The sequence below is a fragment of the Ascaphus truei genome, chromosome 12 (assembly GCF_040206685.1).
Source record: "Ascaphus truei isolate aAscTru1 chromosome 12, aAscTru1.hap1, whole genome shotgun sequence".
NCBI lineage: Eukaryota > Metazoa > Chordata > Amphibia > Anura > Ascaphidae > Ascaphus > Ascaphus truei.
The window spans coordinates 8,458,466-8,484,437 of record NC_134494.1 but is presented as its reverse complement, the minus strand read 5'-3'; the positions used below and the strand labels follow the sequence as shown (position 1 = coordinate 8,484,437).

The following is a 25,972-nucleotide window of genomic DNA, read 5'->3' as shown; positions in this document are numbered from 1 at the left end:
CTTTTTTGGTATCTGAGCATCCTGAGTCCCCTCTGTGCTGGAGGAACTATTCCCATGGCTGCTAGAGGAACCAGTCTCCCCTAATCTTGCCATTTCTGCCCTGACACTCCCAATATCTTCACTTAATATGGCAAATCTATTGGGATGGCTCAGCTCAGAAATGACCTGCCTCTCCCTATTGCCCCTGCTTCACCTTGGAACTGTTACCCAGCTACCTACCTGCTCCTCACTAACAGCCCCACCATCTGCACCACTAGTTGAAGCAAGGGCCTGCTCAGTGAGCTCTAAACCCCTTTCAAGATTGCCAATTTCCCTCAATATTGCAAGTTGCCTCTTCAGATCAGCAATCTCTGACTCTAAAGAGACCACCAACTCACACATCTCACAGCGATATGCTCCCTGGAACCGCAGCTCCAAGTGCACATACATATGGGAAGATGGGCATTGAGTGGCATTTTCAATCCTGCTCATTCTAGCAACTATGAAGTTTATAAGTATTAACAATAAACTGTACTCCAAAATACTATACCTTCTTTAACTGCTTCCTTGTTCAAACTGCTTCTGTATCTAACTTTACACTTCAAACAACCAGCACTTGAAATCAACCAGTCACACAGATCAGTATACCGCTCGCAATAATATATGTAGTTGTGGTGGTATGTTTAGGGTCATTGTCCTGGAAGAAGCAGTGAACAGATGGAAAATCATGCCTAATGTATTCAACAATCTGGGGGACTATTCCTTCTTGGAAAAATACTTTATCCATGATTCCTGGAACAGTAGAAGAAAAATGTAACATTATGGTACAAAATACACTACAGTTGTACAGTGCATAAGGCTACAGCATATGACTTTGTGTATTATTTTACCCTCAAAGATGATTACTGTATGCATCCTGACCACGTCTAGAGTTCTCATCCCACACATGCATCTTCAGTGGGTGCTTGGGCCGCGGATTCAGAGATAGGCGTCCCTTTTTGTGGAATGCAAATGTGGCAAATCTCTAAAGGGCTACAGTTGTCTCATCAGAAAAGATGACATCCTGAAAAGTCTTGCCACTATCGATCCATGCCTGTGCTTGCTCCACTCTCTTCACCTTGTTGGCATCCCTTATCATTGGATACGCTCTGTAATGAGAAGGAAGAATTTTACAGGTACTATAAAACCCCACTTGTACCTACTGTACAGTACAGTAGAGTACTGTACAACACTTGACCTGTACTGTCCTACTGTAACAACTGTACAGTATAGCACAGCACTCTGCATACAGTACAGTACTATTGCAATATTCTGAACTCTATTACTATACTGTACTATAAAGTATTTGTGGATGTTATTACTACTGTATATTATACTTTATTTAGTATGATATGCAATATACAGTACAGTAATGTACCTTGTTACAGTAAGACACTTACTTTACACATCTATATTTCCATCCCAATTGGCATCTCATCTGCCTGATGCTGGTCGCAGATGTTAAGATATTGTGAGTGTTCTCTAGAGCAGTCTTGACTCGCTGCACAATGCTCATCATTTGCCTCACTGATTTCATCCACCAGATGCTTTGTCATCCTATGGTGTAAAGGAAAAGAGAACAATTTGTTAGAGTAGGCCCAAAATTAAGTCATCACAAATACATGACATACTGTTCAGTACTGTATCCAGTATTCTACAATAAAAAAGTAAACACACAAATGCATTTTGATAGGCAAGATGTTTTTAGAGTAATACAGTACAATACAGTACATTATTTTATAAGCATCTAGAGCCCAAAAATAAATTTTTACTGAAAATAGAATATACTGTTTAACAATGGACTGTACTGGCGCCATGGTATAATAATTTTATTTCTGTTTTGTATTTTGCATGTCTGGAGCTGGGCAAAGACACCCTGCAGGAAAAACTCTCCCTTGGTGCAGGAAACTCTCATAACAATACTGCCAGGTAAGACACAGTGCTCCAATCCATGCATAACAAATCCCTTCTCTCTGTCCCCAAACCCCACAGAACTTAATGTACTGTAAACTTCTAGTCCTACTGTACTACAGGGCAGTAGCACATGCAATGCATTCTTTGTCTCCTCCAAAAAAAAACTCAGAAAATAGAATTTACTGTTTAACAATGGACTGTACTGGCGCCATGGTATAATTATTTTTATTTTATTTTATATTGTGTATGTCTGGAGCTGGGCGAAGACACTGTGCAAGAACAAAGGTGCAGGAAACTCTCACAACAATACTGCCAGTTAAGACACAGTGCTCCAATCCATGCATAAGAAATCTCTTCCCTCCCCCTCCCCAAACCCCACAAAACCAAATGTAAACCTCTAGCAAAACCTAATGCTTATTGTTAGCATGCATCATTTTGTTGGATATAATTTGATTAGAGCTAATTTTAGCCGAGGATACACAGTAAAATGTTTCCCAATAGAACGTAACATTGTTGTGGCAATACTAACTTGAAAGTTTGATACTTAGTATACTGTAGCAGCAATTATACACACTGGTTGAATAAGTCCTGTATCAGAAGCCAATTACAATAAATCAGTGATTATTGGCATACAGTAGATCATGCTGTAAACTCTATAGAAGATGTAGGCATACTTTAATCATAATGTACTGCGCGATTGGTAATATAGAATATTGTCTCTGTCTTTCCAGACCCCGATGTCCAAGAAGCAGCTGCCATTACGAAGAAGAAAAAGACAAGATTGTAAATTATGAAGAAGAGGCAACGTTGTATTCTTGTATTATTCTTTTTTCCTTTTATATTCCTGTTCCAATAAAAAATGTATTCTTTAAATATACTTTTTTGGGTGTTCATGTATTTACTGTCTATACAATAACAGAAGTACTGCTGTATACCTAAAGTTCTTTGGGCATTTCAATATATAAAAATGTGTCATTGATAAACTGTACAGAATACAGTATATACAAAATAATACATAAATCTATAAAATAAAAGAAATAATAAATAAATAAAATTGATTAAAATAAAATTATTTTTTACTATCTAGATACACTAACAACAGTACTGTACTACTGTCCAGCACAGTGGTTCCCAAATCCAATCCTCAAGGAACCCCAACAGTGCAGGTTTTAAGCATATCCCTGTTTCAGCACAAGTGGTTCAGTCAAAAATGATTGGGTCTAGCAGATACAGTATCTAGCGACTCCGTGAGGAAATTAGATACATGCATGCGCATAAATGTGATGACACGCATATGAGTTTCAACCAGGTTCCAATTTGACATACACGCATGCACATAAATGTGATGACACGCATATGCGTTCCAACCAGGTTCCAATTTGATATAAAAGCATGCCCATAAATATGATGACACGCATATGCGTTTCAACCAGGTTCCAATGAGACATACCGTACACACATGCACGGAATAAATATTTTATTTTCGGAAAAAGAGGCGACGTTGTATTTTTGTATTACTCCTTTTACCTTTATTATCCAGTACAAATACAACATTTAATGTGTAAAAAATACTTTTTATTGTGTGCTCATATTTTTCATCTTCTACAGTTAGAGTATTTGTGTATAGCTAAGGAGCCTCAGAAAGGACTTCTTTCCCATGTACAGTATACAGTATGAACTCGTAACATTAATCTTCAAATTACAATTACACAGACACACTTGCAGAACTGTATGGCAATAAAAGACAGGTTGAATTGCACTTAGATTTTTAGATTTTAAGACAGCATCTCGTGATCGCCCACTTGAGTTTCTCGGTGGTATTGTAGATAACACTAGAATGCAATTTTTTACACCCGATAAAAACACTGGTATACACGCATCATAACGCAAGAAAGTTTGAAGAAATGATGCAGCATGACCTGGGTATGCCCAGGAATACAAATCGTGACATTTTTGGATAACGGCCGCTGCATCTGTAGATTATGGAGAATGGAAAGTGAACACGTAAATACTAGATGGAGCGTGCACAATTAGAACACACGAAAATAACTTTGTGCTTCTACAGCTATTGTACAATTCTGTGTTGTAAAGTATTCTAATATTTAACTTTTTATTTCCTTGCAGAATACCAGTAGAAACATGGGATATCAAGTCCAAAAAGCCATGTAACTGCACTAAATCTCAGTGTCTAAAACTGTAAGTAAACACACACACACAATCCCTGCAAGCTCAAACCCCAACACCCACCACTATATATATATATATATACTATATATATATATATATACAGTCATGTGAAAAAGAAAGTACACCCTCTTTAAATTCCATGGTTTTACATATCAGGACATAATAACAATCATCTGTTCCTTAGCAGGTCTTAAAATGAGGTAAATACATCCTCAGATGAACAACAACACATGACATATTACACCATTGAGGGCATAGATAAGCACGCTGGCAATCAATGAGTGTATTAGCTAATATTGGTGATTGTATTGTATTTGAATGTTTATTAGGGGGTAGAGGGGGTGGGTGAAGGTAGTATTTGTCCTGTGGTGAGTTTTTATGCCTACCAGGTGGGTAGCGGGAGGGGTTAACCTCTTCATTACCATAGAGGTTATCATCCTGTAACCCTCCCGTAGGCATAACCACCCACCATGGGCCAAATAACCCCTTCATCCACCCCCTCTTCCCTCAATAACCCGGGGACTGGTATTTAACCCTTTCATTACCTTAGCGGTTAGCCGCTACGGTAATGAAGCTACCTGTAAATGTATTTTTATTACATAGGATTGAAGCAGGGGGTCTCCAGAGATGGTATTAATGTGTGTCAGCTCTATAGACACCCGACTTCAATCTGATGCAGTGAAAATACATTTTTGCTTCAGAGTCACATCACGGATCCCATCTCGCCACCCTTCAGGTGGCAAGAACAGAACCTGCAGGTTTCTTGTGTATTTCAGCCCCGATATGCATCTCAGAACTACTAGAATAGCTCAAGTTCACAAATAGGGCAAGTTTGACAATTTGTTTACAGTCGTTCCCGCATGGTTTGTCTGAGCGGGAGAGCAACCGATTGGGGAGAAGCACTTCTCGAGTGAGTTAGGCATGTTATCTGAGCTTTCTTAGTATCTACACATGCAAATTCCCTTGAGAAGTGCCCAAAATGCTTGATAAGTCACTAGACTTAAGAAGCTACTAGAATAGGCCTCACTGACCGACAGACAGTAAAATGCTAACAAACGATGACATTTTATGGGTAGAAATATACCAAAGATGGCAATTTATTCTAGTCAAAATTCGATGAAGAGGTGATGTAGCACAAACATTCTTCATGGGAAAAAATTGGTGTCCTACTTACAAGAAGCAGGACAAAAAAGAGTGTTTGTTACTAATAGTACATAGACGGTGCTCAGCATCGGTGAGGATATAGCTGCTGCAGATGGGGACCCCTCTAATCAGATGGTGATAGTGATGAGTTGCACACATCAGGTGAGTGGATTCCCGTTAGGAGTTACAATATGGGCATTTGGAATGAAGAGACGCCAATTGTTCCTCTATCCGGAAAGACATCACTGGCGCGTGAACATGTGCGTTTCTGGTGTGGAGCTGGTGTGCTGGAGTCGTGACCTCTGACCCTACAGATGACACGGCCGTAATCCGATCATTTCCTGGAGCCGTTTTCGTAAAGACTGCTGTATTTCACGCGGCATTTCCTAACCTGTAATTAAATTGAAGGGTTCAACACGCATGAGCATTGAGAACTAGTGTAGAAAGCCTTCACTGCCAATCGGATTTATGGACCAACGGATTTTTTTTTTAAAGTAACATTTTTTTTTCTTGAGAAGGAGAGAATAATTATGAGCTTTAAACAAAACCTTATGTGATGCATTGTTTTCATATTTAATGAATTTTTACATTGTTAAAATCGCAACATTTTTATTTTCTCAATGATGTTGCATTTTGCTATATAATTAGACTTTGCATGTGTAATTTGTTCGGGTAAGAAACCCCGAAAATAAAACAATATTAATAAAAAAAAATCAGGGGAATTCTATTCAATACCTTAAACTTTTGGTAGGCTTTGTCTTCTTTTCATACTGTTTATGGAAATATTACACACACACAAACATGGTCTCTGTGAGTGATAACTTTTATAAAATTTTAAAACAGTTCAAACAGTTTCTTTCTAATCCTTCACGCTCATCCCAGCATTAGACCGAGACAGACCAATTGCATTGAACCTTCCCCCGCAACCTCACAAAGCCAAGCAAAAGGTATTCAAAGTGATACTGTAACTTTTATTACAGTACCTTTGCAAACAGTTCAAACAGTTGTTTTTTAAGCCTTCACTCGTTATCAACACCTCCCCTGGGTCATAGGATATTAACACACATAGACACATAATGTTTCAGGCTTTGGCTCTTGGGGTTTTTAATTCCATGTGGTTTAGCTGTGTCACCCGGTGTAAACGACCATGGATTTATTTTGTCATTGAGAGAGGGGGGGGGGGATTTGGACAAACTATTAACTGTTATTATGCACACAGCACAATAAGCTTGGACATCCCCCCCCCTTCCAGTAGTACTGCTTCTCCTGTAAAAGAAAAAAGGCTGCAGGATTAGTGAATTGAAGATTGAAGACCTTGACTGTTTAACACTATTGACAGCTACACAAAATGAATAAACTATAAATTACCGTACCTGTAAACTATAATGAATGTTTAGAAATAATAGGTAATACACATGTCTAATATAAATACTGTACATACTGTATATAATATATACAAAGTGGTGAGTAAGCGCAGACATAAAATGGTTAACGTTCAATTACCTTTAATATAAGGCTAATATTTAAACAGGTTATTGTCAGTAGCATACTTACCTGTACTATACTTACTTTACCTGTACTTGCCTTACTACCGTACACTACCTTACTACATGCCGTTGGCATTCCCATTATGCTCTAAAAGAACGGTCAAAACGTTGCTAATATATAAATGTAGTTGTTGCATTTTTGTACAGTCAGTATGTCTCTCCAGAAACTCTGTATTTCTTTTACTAATTCCTTCTTGTTGGACGGTTTCACAACCTTGCTTATATGATCCTTCAGCACATGCCACACCAGTTCTAAAAGGTTCAAATCTGGGGATCTGGAATGGGGGGGAAACAAAATGGCGAATTAGTTGAACAGCTAAAAACAGTTTAAAACAATGAGAAACAGTTACTGTACACTGGAGCTCTTACTCCGGTGGCGTCTTAACCCAGTTGATCCTGCTCGCAAGAATATAGGTAGAGAGGCGGTATGTTTAGGGTCATTGTCCTGGCAGAACCGGTGACCACCAGAAGAGAAATCATTCCTAATGTATTCAACAATACGGGTGACAATTTGCTCATGGAAAAATACTTTATCCATGATTCCTGGACCAAGAGAAGAAAAAATTATTTAAAAAATATGAACTTTAGGGTACAGAATACACTACAGTCGTACAGTTGATAAGGCTACAGCATGTGACTTTGTGCATTACTTTATCATCAAATTTGATTATGCATCCTGGTGCACATTAGATATCGCACCCCACACATGCATCTTCAGTGGGTGCTTGGGCTGTTGTTTCAGGGACAGGCGGCTTTTTTTTGCAGAATGCAAAAGTGGCAAATCGCTCAAGATCTACAGTTATCTCATCAGAAAAGATGGCGTCCTGAAAAGTCTCGTCACTTTTGATCCATGCCTGTGCTTGGTCCACTCTTTTTATCTTGTTGGCCTCCCTTATCATAGGATATGATCTGTAATGACAAGGAAGAATTTTACAGGTACAGTAAAACCACACTTTTACCTACAGTAGTATACAACACTTTACCTGTACTGTCCTACAGGTATACAGTACCGCACTGCACTAACTACGGCACAGTAATTAAAGTATCAACCCTGTTCTGTCACTCTGTTCTGCCACTCTGCATGCTATTGCATTATACTGTACTTTATTACAGTAAGACACTTACTTGACACATCCATATGTCCATCACAATTGGTGTCTCATCCCCCTGATGCTAGTCTCAGATGCTATGATATTGTCATGATGAAATCTGATGACAGGCTGATGACATCCTGAAAAGTCTCACCACTTTCTATCCATGCCGTGCTTGGTCCACTCTTTTTATCTTGTTGGCCTTCCTTATCATAGCTTACGCTCTGTAATGACAAGGAAGAATATTACAGGTACAGTAAAAGCATACTTTTACCTAGTGTACAACACTTTAGCAGTACTGTCCTTTAGGTACAGTATACCACAAAAAACAGACAAAGCTGCCCAAAGCTACTTCCAATGTGACAAAAACACACTCAAATATATATATATAGAACACACAGAAAGAAAAGTTGCTCAACACCTAATATATAAGGTTAACTCAAGCCCTTAAATTAAAACTAACTATATGGGTGAAATAAAATTTATACCCCAAATAAAGTCAGTATATAAATTAAATAGGACCTGATGGTGCTGGGGGATAGTGAAAACTATATAAAACACACAAATGAAAAGAACAAAGACAATCCCCTTAGTAGCACTCTAAATTACACCTAAACTAATCTATAAGATACAAATTGTTTAAAAGAAACAGATGCTCCGCCAATTCAGAAAAAATGAACAAGATTTTATTGATTTAACAGCAAGACACACTAACTTAAAAACATGAAAGTACTAAAGACAGCCTAAGAAAATATATATGTATCAAAAATATAAAGAGAGGACTACTAATCAAATACTATCAGTATTACAGAAAAAAGAAAAACTAAAATGTGTCTACACTGGCGACACACTTTATTCGAGCTCGGCTAGTCCCACGAATTCGGGTATACCCGGGTGTATTGAGGTTTGTGACTGTTTTCTGCCCGAGTGCATTGAGGTATTTTCCAGGCAGGGATTGAAGCATTTTATTCCCGCTGGCTGCAATACTGCACAGTATATATATATATACTGCATTACAATTCATGAATTTATGCCATCTGGTAGACACGCGAAGCATTGCAGCCTATTAAATCCTAATCATTATCATTTAACAGATCAGCCGCCCGTCAGCCAGGCATGAACCCAGGCTGGGAAGGCAAACGCAACGGGGCTTGTCAGAGGTGTGGAGCGGCGCATTCCAGGTATCTGCCAGGTTCATACTGGGTATTTGCTCGAATAAAGTGTGTCGGTGCAGTAAATAAGATTTAAATAGTGACAACAAAGTAGTTTAGTCTAACATAATTAGCAATACAAAATATATTCCCACTGACATATATGCCTGATAAAATGATAAATCATTGCGTTGGAAAAAGTATATAGTCAATGACCCAGTATATAGCCAGGAAAAATTAATATGTATACCAAAAACAGGGAAGAAAAAAAGAGCACACAGGGAAAAATAATATAACAATAATAATTGTTATACCCTGAACAGCATTTCCCAAAAATGAAAACAATGAGAACTGATGCAGCAAACAAAAAATATAACTAATAAAGACATATTAGCAAACAGAGTCATGCATATTGAAAACACCACAAAACGCAGCACTGCAAGGACAGGTAATGCCCAAACAGCAAGGAGAGTAATACTCAGCTGCAGCTAGATTATGTGAAGCGTGTGTCCATATCGTTGTGCAGGATGAGTTTCCAAAGTCTGCTTATAACAGGAATAAAGAATAAAGTCCAAAATGCTGCATCAGATCCATTGAAAGTCCCTCAAAATAAAGATTACATTAAGGCTGTGATGAAGTAAACACTCTACGCGTTTCACCCGTCGGTGGGCTTCTTCCCGGCACCACCTTGAGAAAGGTCCCACTGGGGGACCGAAACGTCGGTTTTTGTGTCTTCTATCAAATATAGAACATTTTTGATTTACTTACCTGCGTGCTGTCCCTTGATGTCGTGTTGCAACCGGTATCGTATGGTCTATATACAGTATATATATATATATATATATATATATATATATATATATACACAGTGGCGACCAACTTTATTCTAACTCGGCTAGCTCCGCGAATTTCAGATTATCCCGGTTATCTGCGGTTTTGTGTCGTTTTCTCCCGGGTGTATTGCGTTATTTTCGCGGCTGTGATTTAAGCATTTTATTCCCGCTGGCTGCAATACTGCAATGCCGTATAAAAACTCATGGGGGCGTTTGCGAGCTGTTGTCTTTGAAGCCGAGAAATTCATGAATTGTAATGTAGTATATACTGTATATATACACTATATACTGTATAACAGCAACCCCTATAACATCTAACATACACATACAGTACTGTATATGCACATCAATGATACTATAGGCCGTCCCCTGGCGAAATGTGTTTGCAGCAGAGAGAGATCCGCTGCTCTCTCTGCGCAAACTTCGGCACATTAAAAATTATTTAAAATACATTTTTATTCATTGTGTAGATGTGCAGGGGGTCTCCGGAGCTGAACCGCGTTGGTTTCAGGTCCGAGGACCCCCTGCTTCCTGAGATACAGCCCCCTTTATGAGGTGCCGGTATCCCTCTGCATTTCACGGTCCCGATCACGTGACCGCGGCATGTAAACCAAGCAGAGGGATACCGGCACCCCATAAAGGGGCCTGTATCTCGGGAAGCAGGGGGTCCCCGGACCTAAAACCACAGCGGTTCAGCTCCGGAGACCCCCTGCACATCTACATTATGAATAAAACACATATATAAATAAACACTCATTCCTTACCTTTGCGGCTATGTGCTACGGTAACGAAGCAGCATGACTGTATTTTAATAATATTGTATAGTGAGCAGGGGGTTCCCTGAGCCACAAATCAAAGCTCCTGCAAAATATTATTAAAATACAGAAATGCTGCTTCATTACCATAGCTGATAGCCGCTAAGGCAATGAAGGGGTTAACCCCCGTGCCCGCTTTATTGTGGGTAGCAGGGGTGGGTGAAGGGGGTATTTGGCCCTTGGTGTGAGTTTAGGACTTGCGGGGGGGTTGCGGGTGCACTTAACCCCTTCACGGCCGTAGCAGTTATTACCAAATATATAAAATACCCCCCCATACATATATAAAATAACCCAGCCCCCCAATACATATAAAATATACCCCAACCCTCCCCCCCCAAATAAATAAAAATCCGACTTACCCTGGGGGTGGTCTCAGGTCAGGCTTGGTGGCTGGGGGGGGTGGTATGCAGGCGGCTGCAGATGGCTGGTGGTTGGGGTGTGAGGGGGCAGTGACTGGCTGTACTGGGGGGGCGGCAGAGCCCTTTGCTGCGAGTGGGGCAGTTCTGGGTTCTGCGGGGGGCAGGGCCGGTGGCTGGTGGTACTTCAGGAAGGGGGCCAGCCATGGGGGATGGCGGTGCTGGGGGGAGCAGTAGCAGCCTGGCAGCACTGCAGGGGCCTGGCGGCAGTGGGGGGATGCCACAGTTGTGAGCTGCAGGAGCTGCCTGGCGGCACTGCGGGGGCCCGGCAGCGCTCGGGGGAGGGCACGGGGGGTGATGTTGCTGTGGGGTGGGGGGAGGGCGCAATGCTGAGGGGGCCAGGTGGCAGGCACCTGTTCCCTGAGGCTGCTCCCGCATGGCCTCCCTCTCATGCTGGCTCGCGGGAAGCTTACCCAGCTGCTGACTTCCAGTGCTGCAAATAGGGAGACCCGGCACAGTGTTGTGTTTTTTTTAACTGGCTCCAGGCCGCACAGGAGCCTGGGACGCCAGTGCCCTTTGTTCCCACCCCCCACCCCCTTGGCGGGCCTGGCAAGCAGCACTACACTTTCTAGAACAATTCTATTGCATTATACTGTAGTTTATTCAGTAAGACACTTACTTGACATGTCCATATGTCCTTCCCAATTTGCGTCTCATCAACCTGATGCTGGTCTCAGATGCTGTGATATTGTGACTGTTCTCTAGAACCATCTTGACTATTGCTGCACACCACTCATCATTAGCCTCTCTTATTTCATCCACCAGGTGCTTTGCCATCCAATAGTTTAAAGGAAAGAGAACAATTTGTTAGGCCCAAAATTAATTCTAAACAAATACATGAACTATATTTACAATTATTATTCTAAAATTAGTAAATTAATGTTTTGACTGTAAAAGAATTGCAAAGAAAACAAGTATATAAAAATGCATTTTGATATGCAAGAAGCTTTTAGAGTAATACAGTATTTGCAGCAAGAAAATAAAAATACGTACTCTGCTTGCTCACGGGCATGATAGCAGACAGTGCTTTGTGCTAAATTGAGGCCCAAAGTAAGTAACCAGCGTTTTATCTGTACAATTCCATGTCCTCTCTTGTACGTATCTTGTATTCTCATGCTGAGATCCTTTGAAATAACTTTCCTCGGCATCGCTGCTTTAGAAAATAAATCAAGCACAGAGGAATATACATTCAATGTATATTCGATGTACTGTATATTCAATGTGCATTGAATCAACAGAAGTGATGGTGTATTTATAATGGTTCTCAACAGGTAAAGTATACGCCCACTTTTAATACCTGCGACTCGTGTCCACGCATAAAAGGTGACACAAATTGAATAGCCTCCCACACGTTGATCTCTATCTGAACGATTTCTTGTCCAGATACTGTATTGTGCATTCTTCCATCTGCTTCCATGGATCAACCCTGATTCTACGGACTCACAGACATGCTTTCTTCTGCTGTGCCGACCACGAGAAAGCGAAATACGGAAGCTATTGCCAAGTCAAATCCAAAAAGGTTCCGAAGGCTCCCAAGGCAAAGATCCCTGGCCCTTTGTATTTGAAGAAGAAAATAGCAAAAGTTTTCGATGGTGAAGTTATTTGGACGGGCCCCTCTAGTGCCCCTGCATGCATCTAAGTCGATTCGGATGTCACAGACTTTTCACTGCCATCCCCCACTGCCACCGATTCCGAAACATCCTCCCGCTCTGACCCTTTGACCACTGATGCCTGTCCAGAAAAACCCCAGCTCACTTACTCCAGGGCACAGCAACACCGATGTTCGTCCAGAAATCCCCAGCTCACCTCTTCAAGTACCCAGCCACACCAATGTTAGTCTGGATGACACCATCACTCCTTGCACCAGATCCAGCTCAGTCGTCCGCATGCAAGATGTTTTTAGTTGTATCAAAATGACTGACAACTCAACCGAGCAATACAGGGACAGAATGGAGGCTAATATGGATTATCTTTTGGAGACCATGGAGAATATGGATAGGTGCATAGGTGTTTGTCTGGAGAAGATTGAGAGGAACATCATGGGGCTCAACTCTTTGCTTGGAGTCCCTGCCCCTGTATGTCTGACAAAGGAGCAGGAGGGTTACCTGGAGGTGCCTTATTCTCCCATGGACGAACAGCATACACCCCTCACCCCATGCACCCTCTCAGTCTCTGGATTTGACTTTCACGGGGCCAACACCAAGCACACAACAGGACCCCCCACGCTCACCCCCTCCATCTCCAGAATACATGTATACCCTTCTGTTGAAGGAGATGACAACCCCGGTAAGAGCTAAGTCACAACAGGAGGAAAGCATCTTCCCCGACCATCTGCCCCCGTCTGCTGCCAGAAGCACACCCACTCCAACACCCAGGATCCTTCAGCTCCCAGACATCAAGCTGAGAGACCTGCCCCAGAGCGTCTGGGAGAAATACAAAATCAGATGTGGTAGTCTACCTCAGAAACATGCCCAGTTCACCTTTAAACACCACGTCAGTTTTGAGCTGTATAGCGAGTGGACCCAAAATGTCAATTATGAAGGCAATAAATACAAGAAGGCTCTTCCAGCAAATTTAAGAGAACAATTTTGGAGGAAGTGAAGTGCTATTTTAAATCTACCAGTCTTTTTCTGAAAACCATGAGAGACAGCATCAATAGCCTCTTGAGGCATACAATGGCTCTTCCCTGAGATCCATCGACTTGTTTGATGACTACTAGTTATAAATTGATTTTCAAATAAAGATGCGCCTCCAATGTTTTTAATATTAATGTACTTCTGCGGCAGCTTTTATTCTTACAAATCACCGGCTTTTACATGGCATGTTCCTGGAATGCCACGCTGTTCACCTGGAGCATGCCGGGCTCCTTTTGCCTTCCCAGCCAGGCACATGCCCGGCTGACGCACGGTTGATGTGTTAATTGATAATGGTTCAGGATTTACTAGGCTGCAATGCTTCGCGTGTCCGCCAGATGGCATAAATTCATGAATTGTAATGCAGTATATACAGTATATGTATATATATATATATATATATATATATATATATATATATATATATATACAGTATATACTGTATAACAAAAACCCCTATAACACCTAACATACAGTACTGTACACATACCCCCTTTATGAGGTGCCGGTATCCCTCTGCATTTAAAGGTCCCGATCACATGACCGCGACATGTAAACCAAGCAGAGGGATACCGGCACCCCCTAAAGGGGCCTGTATCTCGGGAAGCAGGGGGTCCCCGGACCTAAAACCACAGCGGTTCAGCTCCGGAGACCCTCTGTACATCTACACTATGAATAAAAATGTATTTTAAATGTATTTATTTCTATTCATGTATTTATTTATTTATTTAGATTTATTTATTAATTGTGCTGCTGCTGTGTGTGAATTTTTTTTATTGTGGGTGGTGGAGGTGGGTGAAGGGGGTATTAGCCCCAACGGTGGTTGTTTAGGGCTTGCGGGGGGGTAGCGGGTGCACTTAACCTATTCACGACCGTAACGGTATTAATTGCTACGGTCGTGAAGGGGTTAAGTGCACCCGCAACCCCCCCGCAAGTCCTAAACTCACACCAAGGGCCAAACACCCCCTTCACCCACCCCCGCTACCCACAATAAAAAAATTCACGCACAGAAGCCCCACAATTAATAAATAAATCTAAATAAATAAATAAATACATGAATATAAATAAATATATATGTATATATATACAGTATATATATATATATATATATATATATATATATATATATATATATATATATATATATATATATATATATATATATATATATATACTGTATATATATATATATATATATATATATATATATATATATATATATATATATATATATATATATATATATATATATATATATATAGTGACAGAGTCACTGACTCAGTAGGCTGTGACAGTGAATGGAGATACGCTGCAGCCAGTTCACAGAGTGTTAATCTCCTCAGACAGAAAGAAGCACACCTGCAGCCTAATTAAGCAGGAGGCCTGAGAGACTGCAGATTTAAAAGCAGGAAGTGACACACACACAGAGAGCTTGTTTTTCCACAGGAAGGTGGAGAGAACTCTCCCGGCTGGGAAGCCGTTGCTGTTGCTCTGGTCCCCCAGTCCTGCTAGGAGCTAGGCTGCTGGGACCAGCTGGGACCCCAACCCAGGATAAAGATACAGATACAGATTGCTGCGAAGAGCTTGTTTTTCCACAATAAGGTGGAGAGAACTCTCCCGGCTAGGAAGCCATTGCTGTTGCTCTGGTCCCCCAGTCCTGCGAGGAGCTTTGCTGCTGGGACCAGCTGGGACCCCAACCCAGGATAAAGATACAGATTGCTGCGAAGCTGGACATAGCCTGCTCCCCGGAACCGTGTTCCTGTTGCTACTGGAGCGGCAAAACAGATAAGACTTTATTCTTATACGTATCGTTATCCTTTGTGTAGCATGTTTTGGGCATGACCAGATTAGCTGGCTGTCCTGTTAGTAAGGGCTCAAGAAGTGAGTTAGTGTCCCTAACGGGACTAGGCTTTAATTTTCAAGAAAGTAGTTTCTTAAAGGGACAGTGCACCCGTACTTATTTTGGTTGTGGCTAATAAACCATTAGTGTTTAAAGTTTCCCATCGTGTCTAGCGTCTTACTGACCCCGATGGCGAGGCCGTCCTGCCACAGGTGGTGTCAGAAGTGGGATGCTACGCCTCTGGGGGTCAGTAGATGAAGAGACACTGAAGTCAAGCGGGAAAAAAATGATTTTTGCTGAAGCATGGAAGTTACAGCTAGCAAGCGCTGAGTGTAAATTTTGCCCCGTCGGGTATGAAAGGATTGCTGTGTAAAGCTAATGCCTTTTGCTGAAGTGAGTGAATTTGCAGCTAGCAAGTGCTGTGAGTAAAGTTTACCCTGCCTGGTAAGAAAGAAAGTGAAAAGGGATTTTTGCAAAGAAGTTGCCCTAAGAAGAACCCAGAAGGTTCAAATATTGTAAAGCAAGTACAACTTACGTGTGTTGTGGAAAGTCTGCCTTGTCGGGTGTGGGGAAAAAAACGGGGTTTTAAAATGGCCGCCGTCATGTGTCAGTTTTGCAATGTACATAACCATACAAAACAGTGTCCCTTCAGGCCATATGATGATTATGATGACGACGCATATGTGGCCCCGAGAAGAGAGACGTACCCGCAGATGATAGCTGCAAAAGTGTCCAGTGTGTGTGTGCCCAGTACCACTGATGTCTCTGGAACTAATAAAACAAAGAGAAAGAAGAAAAATAAAAATATTTGTCAAGTCACAGAGGAAGTGACCGAACCACTTGAGCCTGCGATGTCAGGACATGCATTAGCAAGCCACCGAGATGTGCTGCAGACCGGAGTGATGGGCAGAATTGTCACAGGAACAGTGGCAAAGGAAAAGGAGGAGCAAAGGGAAGCTGAATCCTTGATCCAGGGAAAAGAGGCCTTAACTTCTGCGTTCCAAACTGCCCAGCGTGATTATGATTTCTTGCAGGAACAATTGAATAGGGAGCGAGAAGCTAATGCCGAGGTACAGAGGTGTATACTCCCAGCTATACAAGAGTATGCGGCATTAAAGAAAACAGAGCATCTCTTGCGGAGTGAGTTGGAGGAGCTGACGACAAGTTTGAATAAGGCCAACACCGCAATTGCTAACATGGAATCAGAGAGAACAAGTCCTGACTGGAGACTGTGCTATCAGATGTCCCAGAGAGATGTGCAAAACTTCATCAAAGACTTAGAAGTTTCTCACCAAGAAGCTAGCACGCTCAAAACAGAGCTGGAGCTCTCACGCCAGGAGGGCCACAGTCTAAACATAGAGCTGGGTATGTTGAAGGAAACCCATGAGAATGCCCTGAGGGATTTAGAGACTGTAAAGAAGGAGAATGTAAGTCTGACGCAGAAAAATTCAGACTTGACTGATCAAATCAGTAAAGGTGATAAGAAGCTCCACCAAGCAGGAAAAGTGGAGAAGCAATTGATCCAGGAAAAGCTAGAGGTGCAGGAAGCACTGCAGAATGCAGAGAAGATGCAACGTGTCTCCCTGCAGCAGCACACACAGGCAACGCACATATGGCAGAGCCAGCTGCAAGAGCTACATGCAAGTCTGCAAGCAGCCAAGGAGAATCAGCAAGTGCTACAGGAACGGCTGAGTACCCAGTATGTCCCCACAGAACAGCATGAGGAACTGAGGGCCACGCTGTACGCCACAAGAGCATCGCTAGGGGCAGAGTTGGGTACTTTGAAGAAAGCCAATGAAACGGTCCTAAGGGATGTAGTGACTGTGAAAATGGAGAATATAAACCTGAAGGAAGAGGTTTTAAACCTGACTGGTCAGGTCAGTGATGGGACTGAGAAGCTTCACCAAGTGCAGAAAGTGAAGACGCAATTGGCGCAAGAAAAAAATGAAGTACAGGCTGCTCTGCAGAATGCAGAGAAAATGCTGGAAAAAGAATGCCTGGCCCTGGAGCAGCTGAAGATCACGTTGAGCGCCACAAGAGCTTCGCTGGAGGCGGAGTTTAGAAGCCAGGTGACTCTGTGTGAGAGGGAACATGAGAAGGTCCAAAGACTGGAGCAAAAGCTGGAGAAGCAGAGAGGCAACTCCATCTCCATGAGTCAGTATGCCAAGGAGAAAGAAGCCTGGAAGACAGAAGCAACAGCGATACTGGCGACAAAAACTGCAGGGCTCCAAAAGATGAAGGAGGAGCTGAAGCAAGCCCAGAGCAAGCACCAGGAAGAGGTGAGGGCCCTGAGAGGGGATTTTCAGGATCAAATTGAAGAGCTGCAAATGCAGGTTGCTGAGCACAGGATACAGCTCGCCGAGCGGGAGAAGGTGATCGTCCGACAGGTGGCTTGCCTGTCATTGCACTATGAAACTGAGATGGCTGATACCTGCAAGCTCTGGACCACACGTCCAATGAGATGGCCCGACTGCAGCTGGAGCTGGACAAGATCCGGGAGGAGTACTGGCAGTGGCAGGTCAGAAATAGAGCGAAAGAAACAGACTTAAGACTTGCGCTGAACCGGCTAGGAGATGTGAAATCGCGACTCGACGCCAAAGAAGATGAACTGGCAGCTGCACTGAGTGAAAAAAGAAATGCAGAAGGACAGCTTCATGACCCGAGGAAGGACCTGGAGTCTGAGCATGCTGGCCGCAAGATGGCAGAGAAACAAAAGCGTGACCGGGATGAGATACTCGAGGCTCTGAAGACTGAGCAGGATGCTACGTTGGACTCTAATGCTGCCCAGGAGGAGATTCCTCAGCTGAAGTTGGAGAAAGAGGTTACAACCCTAAGACAGACCCTTGGGTCACAGAAGCAGTCCATGGGAAAAATGGTAGTAGAGATAATGCAAGTGAGGCGCACCAGGAAGCGTGACTGCAATACCATTGCAGTGATACAGTCTACTTTTCACAAGGCACGGGATGGGAAGACCAAGGTGCTATGTACTGTAATAGCACAGTAAGAAGCCAGTTGTACTATGGGACCCATAGTGGTTTCCTTGCAAGGAAGGCAGCCGCTGTGAAGAGACAGTCGAGAATGGGACTAAAGAGTGTCCATGTTTGTAAGATGAGAAAGACCTCACAGTTTGTTCAGCAACACTCCCAACGGAGTAAGTTAAGGGGACAAGAAAGACAGGCCCAAGCCTTCGAGTCTGCCGACTGTAAAAGAGAGGCATCATGGGGTGCACTTGGGGTTAAAAAGACCCCCACCCAATTTGAAGTTCTGAAAATAAAGGATGTGAAACCCAACACTGAAGGTATGCTGATGGAAAAAGGTCCAAAACCCATCACCGCTAAAGCGGAGTTGCTGTCTTCACAGGAAAAAGCCAAACAGTCACTGGCAAGAGTATGCAATGAGCTGACCGAAGTCAAGGCTCTTCTACAGGGTGAAGGAGTCTCTGAACACAAGGAGATAGTGAGGTACCAGTCCTCAGGCCCAGATGGCCTGGTAATTACCCCAAAAAGAAAATGCCTAAATTTGAAGGCAAGAAAAAAAAAAGGGGGAGGGAAGGGCTGACGTCAGACGTTTTCGCCAAAGATGCTGGTGCACGGGAATGGTGCACGGGCCGCTCCACAGGACAATGTTTCGCTGGGGAGAGGGATATGTGACAGAGTCACTGACTCAGTAGGCTGTGACAGTGAATGGAGAGACGCTGCAGCCAGTTCACAGAGTGTTAATCTCCTCCGACAGAAAGAAGCACACCTGCAGCCTAATTAAGCAGGAGTGGATACTGTGGGTAGAATAGAACCCCAATGGAGAGCACTCTGCAGATGCACAATATACAGGGGACAGGAATAAGGGTGTATATAGTGATGAGTGAATTGTGCACGTTAAAACACTTTATTAGAGTCTTGACTCAAGGTTAAAATACAGACGCTAGGTACCAAAAATAAATGAGACTCATGTGAGCCAAAAAAGCGCAGCGAAAGTAAAATATATGTGCCAGGTCTCACGTTGGAGTGTAAGCAAATATCCCTGATGATATGTGCGGGTTACAGCTTGGTGGTATCAAAACCCCATTGGAATCAGTGAGTGTAGTATTCAAACACAGACACAGCCACTAGTGGCTGAATATATACACGTACCGGGTAGTGGTATGTGTGATAGTAGTCTTAATCACACAATATACACAGGTTGGTACACCAAGTGAGTGTGATAATAGTCTTAATCACACAATATATGCAGGTAGGTACATTAGGTAGGTGCACATATAGTATACACGGTGGAGTATAGCAGATAAGTATATCTGCTTCTGTGCTCCTGATCAGCAGGTCACTGCTGTGTTGCCTGTGTAATGCTGCAAGTCTAAATGCTGCAGTAATATTAAGAGCACTCACACATGCTCTCTAGCCACTACCGTTTTGCAGCTGGCATAGGGGGTGTAACTGCAACAGATTAGAAGGTCGTGCATCCAATGGGTGGAAAAAATAAAATTGTAGTACACAAGTAGTGAATACATACACTTAGAACTATAAAAAACGTGAGGAGCTGGTCATATAAAGAACGAACAGAGATCGTGTAATGCTCAGTGTCTATGAATATATGGGCTAATGCTCCGTTGCTCAGTAGACCCACAGTCTCTGCTCGCGTGAATAAAGTAGAGATTTAGTCTTTCATGCTAACTCTCTGTATGGGAGTTAGTTTGGGTGCAGGACACGCTCCGATCACGAGCGTTAGTCCCGCCCCCTTGACGTAATGACGTCACTGCCGACGTACGTTTCGCTTAGGCAAAAGCTTTCTCAAGTCTCATTTATTTTTGGTACCTAGCGTCTGTATTTTAACCTTGAGTCAAGACTCTAATAAAGTGTTTTAACGTGCACAATTCACTCATCACTATATACACCCTTATTCCTGTCCCCTGTATATTGTGCATCTGCAGAGTGCTCTCCATTGGGGTTCTATTCTACCCACAGTAGCCATTCATTATTCACCCCAGATAGTAGCACCTCGGAGAATATAGATTTAGCAGTTGCGAGGGTTCCCTTCCCCTTCCCCTCCCCCCACTCTACCCTAGTGTTTACTAATTAAGCAGGAGGCCTGAGAGACTGCAGGTTTAAAAGCAGGAAGTGACACACACACAGAGAGCTTGTTTTTCCACAGGAAGGTGGAGAGAACTCTCCCGGCTGGGAAGCCGTTGCTGTTGCTCTGGTCCCCCAGTCCTGCTAGGAGCTAGGCTGCTGGGACCAGCTGGGACCCCAACCCAGGATAAAGATACAGATTGCTGCGAGGCTGGACATAGCCTGCTCCCCGGAACCGTGTTCCTGTTGCTACTGGAGCGGCAAAACAGATAAGACTTTATTCTTATATGTGTAGCATGTTTTGGGCATGACCAGATTAGCTGGCTGTCCTGTTAGTAAGGGCTCAAGAAGTGAGTTAGTGTCCCTAACGGGACTAGGCTTTAATTTTCAAGAAAGTAGTTTCTTAAAGGGACAGTGCACCCGTACTTATTTTGGCTGTGGCTAATAAACCACTAGTGTTTAAAGTTTCCCATCGTGTCTAGCGTCTTACTGACCCCACCACGAGGCCGTCCTGCCACAATATATATATACTGTATATATATATATTATATATATACAGTATATACACACACATGATGAACCAGTATACAAATAAATGTAGAAGGGTTATCAAAACCATACTGTCCTACAAATAACACTTCTCCATACAGACACACTACATTACAATGAATTTCCTTTAATAATCCTAATTGATCTTACAATCTAAATCATCAAATGACAAAGAAAAACCTCACATTCCAATCAATACATTGCATTTACATTGTATTTATGATGCATAAAATCTATGCACCATATACATTCTGCAAATGAATGTGAACAATATCATTGCAAGCAAAATACAGATAACTTCAAACAAGTCAACTATTTTAAGCAATCAAGTAAACAAAAATCAATATATAAGTACCAACCAGAATACAACATTTAAAACCAACGCTAACCCTTACAATACCAAGGTTTACATCTATCTAATTGTAAAAAACATTATACTGTACACACATTGAAGCATTGCAATAAACAACATACAGTACAGTACATCCCCTGTATCTCCCTGCCTTGAGTGTAATCTGTGCAAAGCCCCCTCCCCCCTAATGTTTCTGTTAAATCTCTCTGCGTTGAGTGTAATCTGTTTAAAGCCCCCTCCCCCCTAATGTTTCTGTTAAATCCCTCTGCCTTGAGTGTAATCTGTTTAAAGCCCCCTCCCCCCTAATGTTTCTGTTAAATCTCTCTGCCTGTGTTGCTGTGAGTGCAGTTTATGTAAATGTGGGGAGGGGGAGTGGGTTATAACCCCACCTCCTTGACTGTGATCTGTATAAAGCCCCCTCCTCCTAATGTTTCTGTTAAATCTCCCTGCCTGTATTGCTGTGAGTGCAGTGTATGTAAATGTGGGGGGGGGGGGGGACCCGATGTGCATACTGTGAGGTCTAACCACCCTCACCCCCTACCCATATACCGTTACCCCCCCCCCCCATCCTGGCCATGGCCCCTCCGTGGACCAATAGTGAGCACCCGTGAGTTCCCCAGTCCCCCGTGGGAACCACCCGAGGCCCCGCAGACACCTGTGGGTCTGACCCGGGGCTCCCAGACATCCTTGGGCCTACCGTGGGGACCCAATTGTGGCCCACGGTGTCCCAAGGAGACCACCTGGGGGCCATGGTGCTGGCGGGACCCACCAGCAGGCCTCCAGAACCTGTTTAAAAAGGGCTGCTGGTACCCTGTAGGTCTGTCCAGGTGCCCTGCCACCCCACCGGGGACTCGCGTGGGGCTGCGTTATGAACCCTGTATGTAAAAGAATAAATCATGTATTTATGGGGGGGCACAGGGGGTGGGTAATGTATTTAATAAATAGAATGATGTTTATTGTGGGTTACTGTGTTGTTTTTATTGTGGGTACTGGGGGTGGGGGGGGGGGGGTGTTTCCCCAACGGTATGTGGGTAGGCCTCCCTTGTGGGTACTGGGTGAGGGTGGTTAGGCCTCACCGGGGGTGGGGGGGGTTAGTGTGGGAAGGTATGTAGGCATCCCGAGTGGTGGGTGAGGGTGGGTTAACCCCTTAATGACTGTAGCGGTTAATAACCGCTATGGTGATTAAGGGGTTAGGGGACATTACTTTGGATTTTTTAATTTTTGTGTCTGTTTTGCAGAAGCGGAGGGGCCATGGCCAGGATGGGGGGGGGTAATGTTATGTGGGTAGGGGGTGAGGGTGGTTAGACCTCACAGTATTCACATCGGGTCCCACCCCCCCCCCTCCCCACATTTACATACACTGCACTCACAGCAACACAGGCAGAGAGATTTAACAGAAACATTAGGGGGGAGGGGGCTTTACACAGATTACACTCAAGACAGGGAGATACAGGGGATGTGCTGTACTGTATGTTGTTTATTGCAATGCTTCAATGTGTGTACAGTATAATGTTTTTTACAATTAGATAGATGTAATCCTTGGTATTGTAAGGGTTAGCATTGGTTTTAAATTTTGTATTCTGGTTGGTACTTATATATTGATTTTTGTTTACTTGATTGCTTAAGATAGTTGACTTGTTTGGAGTTATCTGTATTTTGCTTGCAATGATATTGTTCACATTCATTTGCAGAATGTATATGGTGCATAGATTTTATGCATCATAAATACAATGTAAATACAATGTATTGATTGGAATGTGAGGTTTTTCTATGTCATTTGATGATTTAGATTGTAAGATCAGTTAGGATTATTAAAGGAAATTCATTGTAATGTACTGTGTCTGTATGGAGAAGTGTTATTTGTAGGACAGTATGATTTTGATAACCCTTCTACATTTATTTGTATATTGGTTCATCATGTGTGTGTATATACTGTATACTGTATATAAGGGAGTGCTTGATAAAGGTCCTGTTTTTAGGACCGAAACGTTGGTGTTTTGTGCATGCTTCACTAATACAATTCTTTTTGCTAATAAGTGTGCTGTCTCTTCCTTGCTGTGCCTACTTTGGATTCCCTGGATTCTCTGGTCTGCCTGATAAGGAGCCTTTGATTATATTTATTCATATGGGACTAAGCACCTGTCTTCATCTGTATTTGTGTGCCATCTGCTCTGTTACCTATATATATATATATATATATATATATATATATATATATATATATATATATATATATATAATTTGTTTATCTTCATGTACAGTATTTATTTATTTAGATTTATTTATTAATTGTGGGGCTGCTGTGCGTGAATTTTTTTTATTGTGGGTAGCGGGGATGGGTGAAGGGGGTATTTGGCCCTTGGTGTGAGTTTAGGACTTGCGGGGGGTAGCGGGTGCACTTAACCCCTTCAAGACCGTAGCAGTTAATACCGCTACGGTCGTGAAGGGGTTAAGTGCACCCGCTACCCCCCTGCAAGCCCTAAACAACCACCGTTGGGGCTAATACCCCCTTCACCCACCCCCACTACCCACAATAAAAAAAAAATCACACACAGCAGCAGCACAATTAATAAATAAATCTAAATAAATAAATAAATACATGAATATAAATAAATAGATTTAAAATACATTTTTATTCATAGTCTAGATGTGCAGGGGGTCTCCGGAGCTGAACCGCTGTGGTTTTAGGTCCGGGGACCCCCTGCTCCCCGAGAAACAGGCCCCTTTAGGGGGTGCCGGTATCCCTCTGCTTGGTTTACAGGCCGCGGTCACGTGATCGAGACCTTTAAATGCAGAGGGATACCGGCACCTCATAAAGGGGGCTGTATCTCGGGGAGCAGGGGGTCCCCGGACCCGAAACCAACGCGGGTCAGCTCCGGAGACCCCCTGCACATCTACACTATGAATAAAAATGTATTTTAAATCTATTTATTTATATTCATGTATTTATTTATTTAGATTTATTTATTTATTGTGCTGCTGCTGTGTGTGATTTTTTTTATTGTGGGTAGTGGGTAGTGGGTGTGGGTGTGGTTATTTACACGGGATCCCCCTCCCCCTCCCCACATTTACATACAGTACACTGCACTCACAGAAACACAGGCAGGGAGATTTAACCGACACAATAGGGGGAGGGGGGCTTACACAGATTAGTCAAAGCAGGGAATCTTAGCAGACACAATAGGGGGAGGGTTTTTTACATAGATTACAGTCAAGGCAGGGAAGTTTAACACACACAATAGGGGGAGGGTTTTTTACATAGATTAGTCAAGGCAGGGAAGTTTAACACACACAATAGGGGGGGGGTCTTACACAGGTTACAGTCAAGGCAGGGAGGTTTAACACACACATTAAAAATATGTATTTAATGTATTTATTGTTTATTCTCCCTTAACCCTTCATTGCCTTAGCGGCTATCAGCTATGGTAATGAAGCAGCATTTCTGTATTTTTAATAATATTGTGCAGGAGCAGGGGGTTCCCTGAGCATTAATTTCTGGCTCAGGGAACCCCCTGCTCACTGTACAATATTATTAAAATACAGAAATGCTGCTTCGTTACCATAGCACATAGCCGCTAAGGTAAGAAACGAGTGTTTATTTATATATGTGTTTTATTTATACTGTACATGTGCAGAGGGTCTCCGGAGCAGAAACGTTTTGGTATTAGGTCCGGGGACCCCCTGCTCCCCGAGATACAGGCCCCTTTAGGGGGTGCCGGTATCCCTTTGCTTTGTTTACATGCCGCGGTCACGTGATCGGGACCTTGAAATGCAGAGGGATACCGACACCTCATAAAGGGGGCTGTATCTCAGGAAGTAGGGGGTCCCCGGACCTGAAACCAACGCGGTTCAGCTCCGGAGACCCCCTGCACATCTACACTATGAATAAAAATGTATTTTAAGTAATTTTCATGTGCCGATGTTTGCGCAGAGAGAGCAGCGGTTCTCTCTCTGCTGCAAACACATCTCACCAGGGGACGGCCAATAGTATCATTGATGTGCATATACAGTACTGTATGTGTATGTTAGGGGTTATAGGGGTTGTTGTTATACAGTATATACTGTATATATACAGTATATACTGCATTACAATTCATGAATTCAAACTCGGCTTCAAAGACAACAGCTCGCAAACGCCCCCATACATTTTTACACGGCATTGCAGTATTGCAGCCAGCGGGTATAAAATGCTTAAATCACGGGCGCGATATAACGCTATATACCCCGGGAGAAAATGATACAAAACCGCACATCACCGGGATACTCCGAAATTCGTGGAACTAGCCAAGTAAGAATAAAGTTGTAGCCCTTTTTCTGAACCCTCCCAAAGGAACTACTGGTCACTGTACAATACCTGCGGCTCCAGGAGATCTGAGCCTCAGCTAGCTGGGAGTCTGGGGTAACACTCATACACTTACTTAGC

The 25,972-nt window shown here is 42.9% G+C and overlaps 1 protein-coding gene across 4 annotated transcripts in view; it reads left to right on the top strand.

The window, feature by feature from the left end:
• The window catches only part of LOC142463887 (tesmin-like), a 365,821-nt gene that overhangs the window by 244,236 nt on the left and 95,613 nt on the right, over positions 1-25,972 (top strand). For all 4 annotated transcript variants that reach the window (XM_075566708.1, XM_075566710.1, XM_075566707.1 and 1 more), the window contains one exon: positions 4,057-4,128. In XM_075566708.1, coding sequence (XP_075422823.1) covers positions 4,057-4,128 — 72 coding nt within the window. The remainder of the gene's footprint in view (positions 1-4,056; positions 4,129-25,972) is intronic.